The following is a 14,107-nucleotide window of genomic DNA, read 5'->3' as shown; positions in this document are numbered from 1 at the left end:
TACCAGGGTCTAGGGTAAGTGGGAATGGGAGTTAGTGCTGAATGGGTAGAGTTTCTATTTGGGAAAGGATTTTGGAACAGTGATTGTTACACAACACTGTAAATGTGAACCACTGAATAGTACACTTAAACATGATTAAAAATGGCAAATTGTGTTATATCATAAGAAACAGATTATATCTAATTTAGGTATGCATGCAAAACTTTTTTATTTCCAGTAAAATCTTGTTACATAGCTAAAGTATGATTATGTGCAAGGAAATTGATCTTCTCTTCTAAACCTGAAATCTAAATACAAAAGATCCATAATGATTGGCATGTATAGCTAATGGATTTTCATTAAGGGTCTCAAAGTAGTTTCATTCAATAAACATTTACTGAGCTCAACTAAATATTATCACTGCTTAGGGTAAGGAAGGCCCTTATAAACTATATGTTATCCAATATTCTGATGATCAAAGCCTTCTTTTGCTAATTTAAGAAAGAAGATCTTACTATCAAAGGATGAAACCACAACTCAATATTTGAAACAAAAAATCTGAATTTAATAATTAAGGAGAGCTGTGGTGGTTAGACAGGCTCACTGAGCAAAACCAGTGGTCTTCCTAGGATTTTTGAAAGTAATGTTTGATTACTCAGTGAGTTGAAATCAGCCTTACAAGCCTCTTGGATGGAACGGATTCTGCTTTCCACCTGGTGACTTTCAAAGGATGCTGCTGTCAGTCAGTGGTTGGATTTCAAAGTCAAGTTTACTGGAATAAGTTGTCATTGATCAGTTATATTTAAAACCAGATCTGGTGGTTACGTGCTACCATAACTACAGAGCAAGTGTTACCATAGTAATGGGGCATTTTAATTCTCATTATAGCATTTAATGGATAGGGATATGTTATAATATATACCCATTCGTTTTTATATATTGCTATCAATATGTAAGAATGTAATTTTGAACATTTTTTTCTAAACTTCCTTAATTTTAATTAGGTATGAATTTTAGTAGATTTGAGGATGTTGGTATTAACATTGATCACATTTAATGAAAATTTAAATAGGACCCTTTTTTAGAAGGGTCATTTTGTTAACCAGGAGAAATCTAAGTGCATGTAACACACAAGTTAGCAAGAACCAGAGTACCCTGATAGGTAGGATCAGGAATACTCTGGGAAGTTTTGCTTTAATTAATACTTTCTCATTGGCTGCTCTGAAGAAATTGGCTAATTTCTCTAAACTTAAAACACCATGTTAACATTTTATGGGGGGGATCATGGGGAAGACAGTGTAGCACAGAGAAGACAAGTAATGACTGTGGCATTTATTACACTGATGGACAGTGACTGCAGTGGAGTTGGGGGGACTTGATAATATGGGTGGATGTAGTAACCACATTGATTTTCATATGAAACCTTCATTAGAATGTATATCAATGATACCTTTAAAAAAATACCATGCTAATATGATGGAATTTTAAATCTATTGTTCTGGAATTTAAAGGGTTATGTTTTCTTTATTAGTGGGTGTGTTGAGGACATAGTGAGTGGATACATATAAGATTTGCATAGTCCTTTAATGATACTGAAAAATAAAGATACATTTTCAATTTTTTTTCATAGTCAATTGGTGTCAACACTGGTTTGAATATTTTCCTAATCCTCCTATCAATATTCTTAGTATGATAGAAAATGTTTTGGCGTTTCATGACAAGGAACTGCTGCAGCACTTCATAGATCATGATGTAACTGCCCAGGTAAGACATGCAAGTTTTTACAATAATGTAACCTATTTTGCAAGCTAACATTGGTTCTGGTATAAAAGAACAGAACAGCATTTTCTTGCAAGAGCATAATAAAAAACATGCTACATTTTATATTTTTTAACAGTATTCCATTCTTTTTCTTCCTTAAATTGCTTTTCTGAAAGTCTGTAAAGAAGGGTCCAAATTGAGGTAGTTCTTTACATAATTGTGTTTTTAATATAATGATTTTAATAGCTAAGCCAAATGTAAGAGAGTATTAGCAGTGACTTAGGACTTTCCCCTAGAAAACTAATGAATTTTTCCTTATTTTTAGCTCTATGCATGGCCTCTTCTTGAAACTGTGTTCTCAGAAGTACTGACAAGAGAGGAGTGGCTAAAATTATTTGATAATGTCTTTTCCAACCATCCTTCATTCCTCCTGATGACTGTGGTAGCCTACAACATATGTTCTAGAGCTCCTTTGCTCAACTGTAATCTTAAAGATGATTTTGAGGTAAATATCCTTGTTCTTAAGTAGCGGTTTTCAAGTTTCATTCATTGAGTACCTATTGCATGTTAGGCACCTGTGGTAGGAGTGTAGTGGGGAGCGAGTTATGTCACATCCTTGCCCTTACATAGTTTGTAGACAGTTCAACAGGCAGTTACATCCAACTGTTAAGTCTTAAAATCATAGCTTCAGAGAGGAAACAATAACATTGGGATTTTGTGCTTTTGCCTTTACAAAGGATGTTTGGCATTTGGGAAGATGTTTATTCTGTGCATATCTTATCAGTCACTCACCTGACTGGTGATGATCTGGATGCTTATTACATGTGAAAAATGGTAACTATGAGAATTTTGAGGTTTGGCGGGAAAGTGAAAGAAAGCATTAGATGTGGTTAAAACACAAGATTCTTTTTGTAGACAGGATGAATTGGGTTTTTTTGTTGGTTTCTTATTTTGTTGTTCCTGTCAAACTTTATTTTCATTTCATGTTCATAAGATACATACGTGTGTGTGTGTGTGTGTGTGTGTGTGTGTGTGTGTGTAAGAATTCAGATCTGCCAGCAGAACAAGATGATGTGGGAACATTTCAGATATTTTTAAGGAATCAAGCTATTTTTGAATTTATTGACTTTGGATTTTGAAGGAAAAAGTATCCAAGCAGAAGAATTTGTTCTGTTGTTGAAGCATTCTTTTGTTATAAAGGAATCCTTCAATTTGGGTTAAAATTCAAAAAGTGTTATTTCAAAAGTTAATAATATGTTTTAAAATTGTATTACATTTTGGAAATAGGAAATTGAATCTTCTTTTTAACACTTGGGTTAAGAAGAGCTTCAGTGAAGTTGCAAGAAAAAAAGTCCTCCTGAAGATGAATTCACATTTACATTTTTAAACTCTCATTCTAATTGTACCTCATAACTGCTGTGTTAGGTAAATCTCAATTTAAACACAAAGTTGTTTTACAGTATTTTTTTCATCATCGGAATAACCTGGATGTAAGTGTTGTGATTAGAGAAGTTTATCATCTCGTGGATACCACGCCTCCTGATATCCATCCTGACAGCATGCTTGATGTTTTTGTGGCCCTGACAAAAGGACAATATCCAGTATTTAATCAATATCCGAAGTTTATTGTGGACTATCAGACACAGGAACGAGAAAGAATAAGGAATGATGAATTGGATTACCTAAGAGAGAGGTAATGACAGAATAGTTGTTCCTTGATAAAAATAAAATCTGTTATAAACAAGAAAATTTTTAATGAAAAATACATTAAATTATTAAATATTTGTGTAAAATCAAAGTTTAAAGGCTAGAAATATCTTTAAAGATGTTCCTGTATAGAAGGGAAACAGTTACATATTAATCAGGCATATATTTTGTGTTTTGTTTGTCCTTGGATTTAAATTACTCAATTTTCTTTTTGTATTTTGATACAATAAAAACTTATCTACTTAAGGCAGTCAGTTGAAGATATGCAAGCTGAAGTAGACCAGCAGAGAATTGAAGATGAAGCCTGGTACCAAAAACAAGAACTGCTTCGTGAAGCTGAAGAAACAAGGAGAAAAATGCTCTTACGAGAGGAGGAAGAAACGATACAACAAAGACAGAAGTATGTTTTATCACTCTGAAAAAATCTGGGCATGAGTAGTTGAATAATTTTTATCTTCTTTCAGTTTTTGTTACAAGAATAAGCATTTCCCAGCTGTGATAATTCCATTAAGCATTTTCATTTTCACGAAGACAGACTCAGTTTGTAATTGGGCATCTTTCATCTGCACATTATGACTAGCTGCATTACGCTGCACCAGTTAAATTGGGAAAGTGGACGAAAATACGTGGCAGGACTTTCATTACTTTGAAATGTAATATTTTTCCAATTAAATCTGTATTGGGAAAGGTTTTTATTGGTGCCTCTTGATGAATTTTGTATTTCAGACTAGCTGCTATGAGGAGAGAGTTGAAAGTAAAGGAAATGCACTTACAAGATGCTGCAAGAAGGCGCTTCCAGAAATTTCAGCAAAGTCAGTGTGAAACAGAACTAAGAAGACTGAATGATGAAATTGAGAGAAAGGTTTATTATTCTTATCTTAGTAATCATACACTGTCTTCCATTTACTCTCATTTAAATGTGATGAATGCTTTCAAGTTTAATACTACCCTAGAGTTCACAGTGAATACTAAATAGCTCCTTTACTTATTCTTTTAGATGAATTAAAAATACTTTAAAAGATTTAAAAATCTTACTCTCTTTTGTATTTCATTAATGCTTAAATGTTTTAGAAATGCCTGGAAAATTAGTCAAGTTGTCTAGTGTCCTTGGTGGCTGTTTCTCTAAAAATAGAAGTATCAATTCACCATTAAGTTAATTGTGAAGTAGGGAAAACAGTCTTTTTAATATAAAAATGTACACATGGCCTGTATTTTAAAAACTCCATTATAAAATACATGGAGTTAAAAATGGACCTTCTCCACTCTTATTTCATCCTCAGATATAAACTAGTAAGAAATGGTTATATGTTTCTCTTTTTTAAGGTTGCATAGCATTCCATTGTGTAAATGTCAGTTTCTTTAATCCTTTGCTGTTGGACATTTAGGTTCCTTGCAGTTTTGCTGTTCAAAATAGTACTTGCACATTCTCAGTACAAATCTTTGTTGCACACATACTTTTGTTGAGTAAATTCCAAGGTAAACCAAATTGTCCTCTGAAAATGAACCCACTGAAGCTATTTTAAGTGTGTAACAGTACCCATACCCTAGTCAATTTGGAGTGCATCCATCTTAATATTTGCCAATTTGATAGGTAAAAAATGATATATTTTAATTCCCCCACTCTTTTTTTGTAGCTAGTAAGGTTAAGTATCTCTTCAGTTACTTATCTTCTATTTGTTGAAGACTATACATTGCATATCCATATCATTTGTACATTTTTCATTTTTCTATCAGGTTAGTCTTTTTCTTATCAGTTTACATGGGCTCTTTGTATCCCAGGTGCAGCAGTGTCCAATAGAAATATGATGTGAGCCACATAGAAGATTAAGTTTTCTAATAGCCACATTAAAAAAGTAAGAAGAAACAGGTGAAATTACTTTCGATAACATTTTCTTTAACTTATATAGGCAGATTACATTTCAGTATATAACCAGTATAAAGACATTGCTAATGAGATGTTTTAACCATTTTTTAATGAACTCTTTGAAACCTAGTAGTCAGTTTTTACTTACACTTCAATTTGGACTAGCCCATTTTAAGTGCTCAGTAGCCACACTTAGCTAGTGGCTGCCAGAGAGCATAGGGGTGGGGCATTAACCCTTTTGCCTGTTGTAAATGTTTTCCTCTGGTCTCTGTTGTCTCTCAAGAATATTTATTGCTGTCTTTTTTTATCATGTAAAATATTTTGATTTTAGGTAACTGATGTTAGTTTTTTATGACTTTTAGGTTTTGGCTCATATTTAGAAAAATCTTCCTATTCTAAGATTATATTACTACTCTTGCATATTTTCTTCTGGTTTTATGTTTTTCTGGTGTGTTTTTTATCATTGATGTATCTCAGGGGTCAGTTATAGTCTACCAACAAATCTGGCCTGACACCTGTTTTGTGAAGACTCATCAGAATGGTTTTAACATTTTAAATGTTTTAAAATGAAAGAATAACATTTCATGACATGAGTGTCATATTAAATTTTTTAAAGCATATGAAATTCAAATGTCAGTGCCCATAAATTCAGTTTTATTGGAAAACAGTCACACCCACATGTTCATGTATTGCCTGTGGCTGCTTTTGCATTACAGTGACAGAGGCGAGCCGTCATGACAGAAACTGTGACCCACAAAGCCTACTGGGAGCTTGCCCATCTCTGTTGTGTCTGAAACTTAAATGTAGAGAATGAGGTAGGGACAAAGCTGACTTCTTTCCAAAGTCAAGTCAGTTGTCCCAGTATCATTTGTTGAGCATTAGCAGAGCCATTTGCCAACTGAGGGTTATTAAATGTTAAATTCTTTTGTGTACTTGACGTCCATTGCTCTGTCTGTTCCTAACCCAGTACCACACAGTTTGAGTGGCACTTTGTGGTAGTATTTTACTAATGAGTAGACCTAATTCCTACTATTAGTCTGCTTTTTCAGAGTTTTCTTCAGTATTCTCAAGTGTTTATCATTTCAAATATGTTTTGAAAATCTGATCCCTCTCTCTGAAGCCCCACCTCCCGGTCCTATTGGAATTTTAGGGGGGATTGCTTTGAACTTATAGACTAATTCAGGGAGCTTCAGGCCTCGTTTAGATAAAATACTAATTATTTTTTAAATCTTTTAAAGTATTTTTAATTCATCTGTAATAGAGAGCTGTTGTTTCTTTGCATAGCATAATACTTTTTGTTTTGTTTAAAGCCAGTTAACTTAATTTGGTTTTTTAAATGTACGGTTCTTTTAAATTATCTCAGCTAGCAAATGAGGTTGATAATTGATTACTCTCAAAAAGTATATGTTCTTCGCCAAAAGTAATACAGGCTTAGAACTCTGACTCCTTTATTCCAAACCCCTTTGAGATACTGGAAGGCTATTTCCTGGCCAAAGAATCCTGTAAAATGCTTTCAGTTTGCATGATCTGGCCTGTGTCTACCCTTCCAGCCCCCTGTCCTTCCATCTCCCACTTCTGCCAGTGAGCTCTGACACCGCCAAGCTGCGGAAGCTCCTATACTCACTGGCATCACTTACTACTCCTGCTTCGTGAACTCAGGCATGCCCACCTTTGAGCTGGCTGCTTTCCCGGTAACCTCAGGTTGAACTGGTTGCCAGTCCATGGTTTTGCACACCTTGGATGTGCACCCTGCTTGTATATCCCACTGTATTCTCATTTTTACTATTTGTTTCTCCTTTTGCAGGTATTTCATAGTGTGTTCTATTTTTACAATAGCTAAACTTCACCTTATAGACACAAGTAGTAATGTAATCATTAAGTGTTTACTGAATAAATGAATGAGGTTGGATGGCTCAGGTAATAGTTTGTTTAGTTTTTTCTGAAACACATATTCATGTGTTACTCTTACTCCTAAAAACTAAAAATGGGAACTTTAGACAGCCAGGTATGTAGGACAGTTCCTAGAATGCTCTATCTAAAAGATTGCCTTAATGAAACCCTGTAATGTATAGAAGTGAAAAGCTCCAAGTGATTGATTTTGGAGAAAGCTGAACTCTTAAGTCCAAGCAGGGCACATACAAGTTGTATATATAGTCCACAGTAAATCTAAACTTTGCATTACAATTTGCCAAACTGAATTTATGGAAGTATAGAAGTTTAATTAAAAAGAACATTAAATAAATGTTACAGTTAATAAGATTAAATATTCTATATTTTTATCTACCACAAATTTAAATTGCTCATTTTCCAAACTCATAATATTGGCTGATATAATGTGGTAAGAACTGCCATCTGTTCTCCCAGTCTGGGTAGAAGAACATACGGTAATTGTGATTTCCTTTTTAGAAAATTAAGCTTAACTTTAACTCAGACATAAATCTGAGAATCCACAGTGAATGTTAATATATTGCCAATTGCTCTGGTTTAAAAAACCCAATACCTATTACTTTAAATACTTTTAATGGGTTGTTTGGATTACCAGATTACTAAATCTGTTAAACAAAAATCATTTTGTAAATGCTTGTTAGTATTTACGGTTTGTTGTTTGGCCATAGGCACATCTGAGAGATCGAGAAATTGCTCCCACAGCCAAGGACCTAGAAATGAGACATCTGGAACTCGAATCCCAAAGAAGACTTTATGAGAAGGTATAAATCACTTATTTCTAATATAAGAAAAACAGGATCTGTATAAACTCTTTTTAGACTGTATTTATTCATAGTTTTTAAATCTTCATTTTATTTGTTTTTTTAAGCAGTTAGTATCATCCAGGATGGTAGTGTAGCCAAAATGTCTGAATATATAGAGTTTGTTGTAATTCTTTCTCGTGTTTATCTTAGCAACTTAGTCTACTGTCTGAAATACCAGTTGTAAGCCCTAGATTTTGCATCAGGATCATCTACTAGCTTATTATGTTTTTCTCTATCTGTGTGCAAAATTTTCTCAGTATTTTACAAGGATCTTGTAAGGTAAATCAGGCAAGAGCTGAAAGTACTTTATATTTGAATCTTGTGGAATCAAGTCATCAAGTATCTACTTAAAATATATAATTCGGTTTCCAAGTCACTGCAAAAAGGGACTTTGTTACTACAAATACTTATTATTTGGGAAAACCATTTTGTTATTCATTTATTTAATGTTGAAATTTAAGCTTTTACTTCTTCAGCCCTGTTAAAGTTAGATTTTGAGTTTGAAGTTAGTGATAACTGCAAATACATAACAGGTAACATACGTATAATTGTTCCTTATTTACATTAAATAAAATGTAAAACATACATCATCCATTCATATCTACACCACATTTTAAGTTCCCACACTGAACTACCAGGAGAATTGAGCCAAGGATTTACACTTTGCCAAATCTCTTATGATTTCAAATTAGGTGTAATTCATTTGGACCAGGCTTAAGTTTACTTTTTACTCTTTTATTTGGGGGAGGTGGGCAGTGGCACAGGGGCATGATTTCAAAATTAACAGAAAATTTGTACGAAAAATACCAAGATTTTCCAAATGATTTTCTCTCAGATACTCAGATACTAACATTTTGCTAAATTTGCATTATCCTTCTCTTTCTGTCTATACACATATGCCCACACATACGTATACATTTTTTTCCTGAACTCTGTAAGAGTAAGTTGTAAACATGATGCCCCTTTATCCCTTAATACTCAGTATGTATTTCCTCAAAACCAAGGAATCCTTATTATATAACCATAGTATAATCATCAAAATTAGAAAGTTAACCTATTATCCTCCCCGCAACCACTGTACCCATTAGCACTCCCCATGCCCTTGTCCTAGCAACCACTAAGTTACTTTATGTCTCCATGGATTGCCTATTCTGGACATTCCATATAAATGAAATCATACAACATGTGATGTTTTGTGACTGGCTTCTTTCAAACCTGTAGGATAATGTTTTCAAGGTTCATCCATGTTGTAACATGAGTCAATACTTTATTCCTTTTTATGGCTGAATGTATTACATTGAATGGATAGACCACATTTTGTTTATCCATTCATCAGTTGATGGATATTTGGGTTGTCCACTTTTTGGTTATGGAGTAGTGGTGCTATGATTTTGTTTGGACATATGCTCTCATTTCTCTTAGATATTTATAGTTGACCCTTAAATAACACAGGAGTTGGGGCACAGACCACCCCCCATGCACTCACAAATCTGAGTATAACTTTTGATTCCCCCAAAACTTAACTACTAATAATCTACAATTAACCAGAAGCCTTACCAGATAACATAAATAGTTAACACATATTTTGTATGTTATATGTATCATATATTGTATTTGTGCAATAAAGTAAGCTAGAGAAAAGAAAATGTTTTCTCAAATTGTCACAGATCTCCAAAAAATTTTCCTTGGAAAAAACCCACATGTAAGTGGACCTGTGCAGTTCAAACCTGTGTTGTTCAAGGGTAAACTATACTTAGGAATGTAGAGTTCCACAACAACAAATGTTGGCGAGGTTGTGGAGAAAGGGGAACCCTCCTACACTGCTGGTGGGAATGTAAATTAGTTCAACCATTGTGGAAAGCAGTATGGAGGTTCCTCAAAATGCTCAAAATAGACATACCATTTGACCCAGGAATTCAACTCCTAGGAATTTACGCTAAGAATGCAGCAGCCCAATTTGAAAAAGACAGATGCACCCCTATGTTTACCACAGCACTATTTACAATAGCCATGAAATGGAAGCAACCTAAGTGTCCATCAGTAGGTGAATGGATAAAGAAGATGTGGTACATATACACAATGGAATATTACTCAGCCATAAGAAGAAAACAAAACCTACAATTTGCAACAATATGGATGGAGCTAGAGGGTATTATGCTCAGTGAAATAAGCCAGGCAGAGAAAGACAAATACCAAATGATTTCACTCATATGTGGAGTATAAGAACAAAGAAAAACTGAAGGAACAAAACAGCAGCAGAATCACAGAACCCAAGAATGGACTAACAGTTACCAAAGGGAAAGGAACTGGGGAGAATGGGAGGGAAGGGAGGGATAAAGATAGGGGAAAAGAAAGGGGGTATTACGATTAGCATGTATAATGTGGGGGGGTGCATGGGGGGAGAGCTGTACAACACAGAGAAGACAAGTAGTGATTCTACAACATCTTACTACACTGATGGACAGTGACTGTAATGGGGTTTGTGGGGCGGACTTGGTGAAGGGGGGAGCCTAGTAAACATAATGTTCTTCATGTAATTGTAGATTAATGATAACAAAATAAAAAATAATAAAAGCAATTGGAATGTAGAGTTCCAATTTCTCTACATTCTCATGAGTAATTATTGCTTGTCCTTTTGATTATGGCCATACTAGTGGGTGTGAAGTAGTATGTTATTGTGGTTTTGGTTTACGTTTCCCTAATGGTTATAATGTCAAGCATCTTTTTATATGTTTATTGGCCATTTTTATATCTTCTTTGGAGATCATGTGGTTAATGTCTATTCAAAGTATGAAGGGCCATACTTTCTTGGTTTTAATATGTCATGTAATTTCTTTTAGAAAACTAGATATTTTAAACAATAACACGGCAGTTCTGGAAATCAGATTCTTCTTCCTCCCCAGGGTTTCTTGTTTCTTTGCTTAGTGACTGCTGAATTAATTCTATAATGTCTCTATCTTTTTCACGTGTAGCCACTGAAGTCTCTGCTCAATTAACTTTAGTGATGAGACAGATTTCATTAGATGCCTTTAACCAGTAAACTTCTAATCTTTTCCAAGGGACTGTTTCTGCATCATGTTGGAGCATGCCTTCAACACAGAGGTAGTTTGCATCTCTCTTAAATTTTGCTTTCTGATTTTGCAAAACCTCAGTTAACCAGAGTTGAGTGCTTAGGACCCTCTCAGGTCTGAGGATTCACACAGCTCTTGGCATGTGCACATGGCTTCCTAAAATCCCAGGAATCCATGGGAGCTTTTCAAAGCCCCACTGTGGATATCTGCTTCCCATCTTTTCCTATAAAGCTTTTTGATTAACCTGTTTTTTACCCTATGATGTGCTGCTCAGGCAGCCAAGATGTTAAGCAATTTTCCTCTGATTGTTTTCAGCAAACATTCCCAGGGAAAAGGCTGTTCAAGTAGTGAGTTCTGAGTCAAGACAAATAAAGACAGAGCCTTGGGAATGGGGTCTTCAAAACCACCAGAGAGGTCAAATGATGACAGGTCTGTGGGAAAGGGAGATGGAGGGAGCTCCAGCTCCATTTCACCCCTTTCATTCGCCAAACTACTAGTTTCCAAGGGTCATTAAGAAGTTAGGGGTAGAGTGGGACTAGGAATAATGGAAGTTAAAAATGCCATAAAGGACAGTGTAAGTCAGAGAATACAAATAGGGACTCTATGGCATCTTACTACACTGATGGACAGTGACTGCAGTGGAGTGTGAGGGGGCACTCAGGGACTTGATAATAAGGGTGAATGTAATAACCACATTGTTTTTCTTATGAAACCTTCATAAGAGTGTGTATCAATGATACCTTAATAAAAAAAATGTCATAAAGCTTGCTGTTCTTATCAAGATTCAGCCATTTTTATGAATAAATGCTCCCTAGATTGCTGCAAGCCTTCAGTGAATTTCCAGGGTTCTGAAAAAGTAGGTTTTGCCAATGTTTTCAGTGTTTTTATGGAGAGAATTTTCAGAGATCCTTACTCTTATTTTCCCTGATGTCATTGCTGCTTGCTATTTACTTTGAAAACTAGATGATTACAGTTTTTATCTATGTGCATATTAGTATTCTGAGGGGAAAAAAGTCATGTTTTGTCTAGCATTATTATTATATAGATAGGTGATTTTTTTTTTTACAAATGATTAACAGAATCTTACTAGAAATCAAGAAGCTGTTGCAAAAGAAATGAGAGAAGATACAGATGCCCATAGACGAAAAGTGGATCTTGAAGAACACATGTTTCATAAACTCATAGACACAGATCAAACGCTGAATGAAAAAACTCAGAAGGTAAGCGTGATAAATTTAGTGTATAAATAGGGGGAGATATTTCCATCTGTCTCCTTTTAAAAGAAGAAATTAAAAATTGAACTCTAAGGTTTAGTTAATTCCTTTCTTTGCATCATTTATCACAGCTGTTAGGATCTCAAATTATTTTACTTACAAATTACTTATTTCATTGATAGCCGTATACATGTGTCTTTTATACTCTGAGAATTTTAAGACAAAAAAAATACAAAGGAAATAGTAATTTTATAAATACTATTCTACTGTGTTATACTGTGTTATGTCCCAGAAATTGTCCCTGAGTATATCAATTGCAAATCATGGGGTCTCTGCCTGGTATATAAGCCAGCATTTCCCAAATATATTTTGTAGACTAATTAATAACTTCTGGTAAAATGGGGGATAACAGAGAAGTGTTGAAAATGCTGTTAAGTTTTTTCATACCAAATTTGAGGAAATGGAACATTGTGAATCTTTTAGAAAGTTTCCCAAACTTACTAATAACAATTTCTTATGGAGCATCCTTTCAGAAGTGCTGGCTTAAGTGAATTGAAATGGAATCTGAGACCTTCAAGAAAGGACTTTCTTATCTCTAACAAAATGTTAAATGGGTGTGTGGCAGGACCTGGCCTTTGTCCAAAAGGCAGAAATAGTGCAAGATTTTCCTACCTTCTGTTCTACAACAGTCCCTTAGCTGATACCCCAAGAATATTCCACCATTTTTTTTTCTCTTAGGGATTTTGGTCTGTAAGAATGGTTTCTTCTTTTCAAAGGGTTGAAACATGGAAATTGTCCAGCCCCACCCATCCCTTAGCTTAGAAATTCTCAGCCTTGGCTATACATTAGAATCGCCTAGAGAGCTTCCTAAAAGCCCCAATATCCATCCGCCCCAGAGAGCAATGTAATTGACTTGCAGTGGGCCTGGACATCAGTTTGTTTTAAACACTCTGAGGTGATTCTAACATGCAACCCAGGTTACAGACAGCCCCCCCTAGGCACTTAGATACACTGAATGGCTATACCACATTTTATATATAGTCTGACCTTGTTTCTGAAATTCATAAATTTTTGTTAGTTAATTGAAGAAAATTTGGCGGAAGCTGAACAAGCATGTCTAAATACTGACTCGCGGATTTGGGCTTTACATAAACAAAGATGTGATAATCTGCAACAAAATGAATGTTACAAGGATATGGCCAAACTCCTTCAAAAAAACAGAAAAGAAATAGAAGTATTAAATGCAGTGATGGGGGAGGAAGCTAAAAAGGTAAGAACGGTGTTATAATTTAAATTTTGAAATATTACATAATCAAATGATAAAGGCATCAAACCAAATAATTTTTGTTAGGAAAGATCATAAAGATAATCTAATTTTAATAAGTATTGCTCAGAGAAGAAATTTAATATTGATGGTACTTAAAATGACTAAGCATCTTTCTCATTTACATTAGTGCATCTCGACTTCTCAGCTTCCTGGGTTTGTTCTGGCCGATTTGATGATAATGACTACTTGAGTTTTACCTGACTCTTTATACTTTCAATATAAAAGATTTTAAACAGTTAGGAATTATAGGCTGCTGCTAGAAGCAAAACCCGAAATAACAGTGGCCAAATGCAAGTCAGAAGTGGTTTTCTTCTTCACCTGAAAGAAGTTTGGAGGTAAACAGTCCGGCTTGGTTTCCTGGCTTCACCATCATCAGGAAAACTGCCTCCTTCAACCTTTTGGCGCTACATCCTGGTGTGCGGCTCTAATTCTTA

The 14,107-nt window shown here is 34.8% G+C and overlaps 1 protein-coding gene across 3 annotated transcripts in view; it reads left to right on the top strand.

Moving 5' to 3' along the window:
* The window catches only part of TBC1D31 (TBC1 domain family member 31), a 54,023-nt gene that overhangs the window by 33,548 nt on the left and 6,368 nt on the right, over positions 1-14,107 (top strand). For all 3 annotated transcript variants that reach the window (XM_073230066.1, XM_073230067.1, XM_037005272.2), the window contains exons 12-19: positions 1,610-1,743; positions 2,066-2,245; positions 3,201-3,433; positions 3,695-3,847; positions 4,174-4,309; positions 7,927-8,019; positions 12,212-12,352; positions 13,425-13,616. In XM_073230066.1, coding sequence (XP_073086167.1) covers positions 1,610-1,743; positions 2,066-2,245; positions 3,201-3,433; positions 3,695-3,847; positions 4,174-4,309; positions 7,927-8,019; positions 12,212-12,352; positions 13,425-13,616 — 1,262 coding nt within the window. The remainder of the gene's footprint in view (positions 1-1,609; positions 1,744-2,065; positions 2,246-3,200; positions 3,434-3,694; positions 3,848-4,173; positions 4,310-7,926; positions 8,020-12,211; positions 12,353-13,424; positions 13,617-14,107) is intronic.

Source organism: Manis javanica, chromosome 2, assembly GCF_040802235.1.
Source record: "Manis javanica isolate MJ-LG chromosome 2, MJ_LKY, whole genome shotgun sequence".
NCBI classification, from domain to species: Eukaryota; Metazoa; Chordata; class Mammalia; order Pholidota; family Manidae; genus Manis; species Manis javanica.
The sequence above is the reverse complement of the archived record's forward strand: the minus strand, read 5'-3'. Positions and strand labels throughout refer to the sequence as shown.